This window comes from Passer domesticus, chromosome 15, assembly GCF_036417665.1.
Source record: "Passer domesticus isolate bPasDom1 chromosome 15, bPasDom1.hap1, whole genome shotgun sequence".
Lineage (NCBI taxonomy): Eukaryota > Metazoa > Chordata > Aves > Passeriformes > Passeridae > Passer > Passer domesticus.
In genome coordinates this window covers 1,825,828-1,826,669 of record NC_087488.1, presented here as the reverse complement: position 1 = coordinate 1,826,669, position 842 = coordinate 1,825,828, and the positions used below count along the sequence as shown (strand labels likewise).

At 57.6% G+C, this 842-nt stretch overlaps 1 protein-coding gene across 1 annotated transcript; it reads left to right on the top strand.

Annotated features, from left to right (window-relative positions):
- On the top strand, positions 1 to 842 carry NHLRC4 (NHL repeat containing 4). Its single transcript, XM_064389806.1, has one exon. The coding sequence runs from the start codon at positions 154 to 156 to the stop codon at positions 832 to 834; it is 681 nt and encodes a 226-aa protein (XP_064245876.1). The 5' UTR covers positions 1 to 153; the 3' UTR covers positions 835 to 842.

Genomic DNA, 842 nt, shown 5'->3' with positions numbered 1-842 from the left:
TGCTCCCTGGATGGCTCCATCTACGTGACAGCTGAGAGTGCTCCCTGGGTCCACGTGCTCAGCAGCACAGGCCACACACTGCAGACCCTGTCCTGCCAGCAAACAGGCAAGGGAGGCAGCATTTTCTTGCCCGAAGATGTGACTGTGACTAGGATGGGAATGGTGGCTGTAGCTGACATGGTGAATGAAGCCATCTGGGTCTTCAACCCTCACACCAGCCTCTCCAAGGGGGAATGGATAAAGATCAGGACTGTCGGTTCCCCCAGGGGCATTGGAGTAGACTCCATGGGCAAGATCCTGGTAGCAGATTATGCACAAGGCCAAGTGCACAGCTTTGCTCTGGACCATGCCTTCAGGACACTCAATGTCCACACTGTCCCAAATCTGCAGGGACCTCGCTATGTCAGCCCGGTGCCCAGTGGAGGCTTTGTGGTGAGCGAGGAGTGTGGAGACGTCAAGGTCTTCATGAGCAGCTGTAAGCTCCTCTGCTCCCTCAGCAGCAAATATGGACACCAGTTTGGCAACCCTGCTGGGGTCTGTGTGGACACGGATGGCAGCATCCTGGTGGCAGATGAGCAACACCGCACAGTCCACTTGTTCCCAGAGCATGGAGCTCCCATCTGCCTGGTGTCCACAGGGCTGCGGAGGCCTGCTGGCATGGCTTGCTCCTCCTCTGGGCACCTCTTTGTGGCAGACACAGTGGAGAACTGTGTCAAAGTCTTTAAGTACTGTGTGAGGCCCCCATACAGACCCACCAACGCTGGGGCATCATGTGCTGACCCCACCCAAACACACAGGTGGGGAGGAGGGGTGATTCCCCTGCAGCCCCGCTGAGCTGTGCA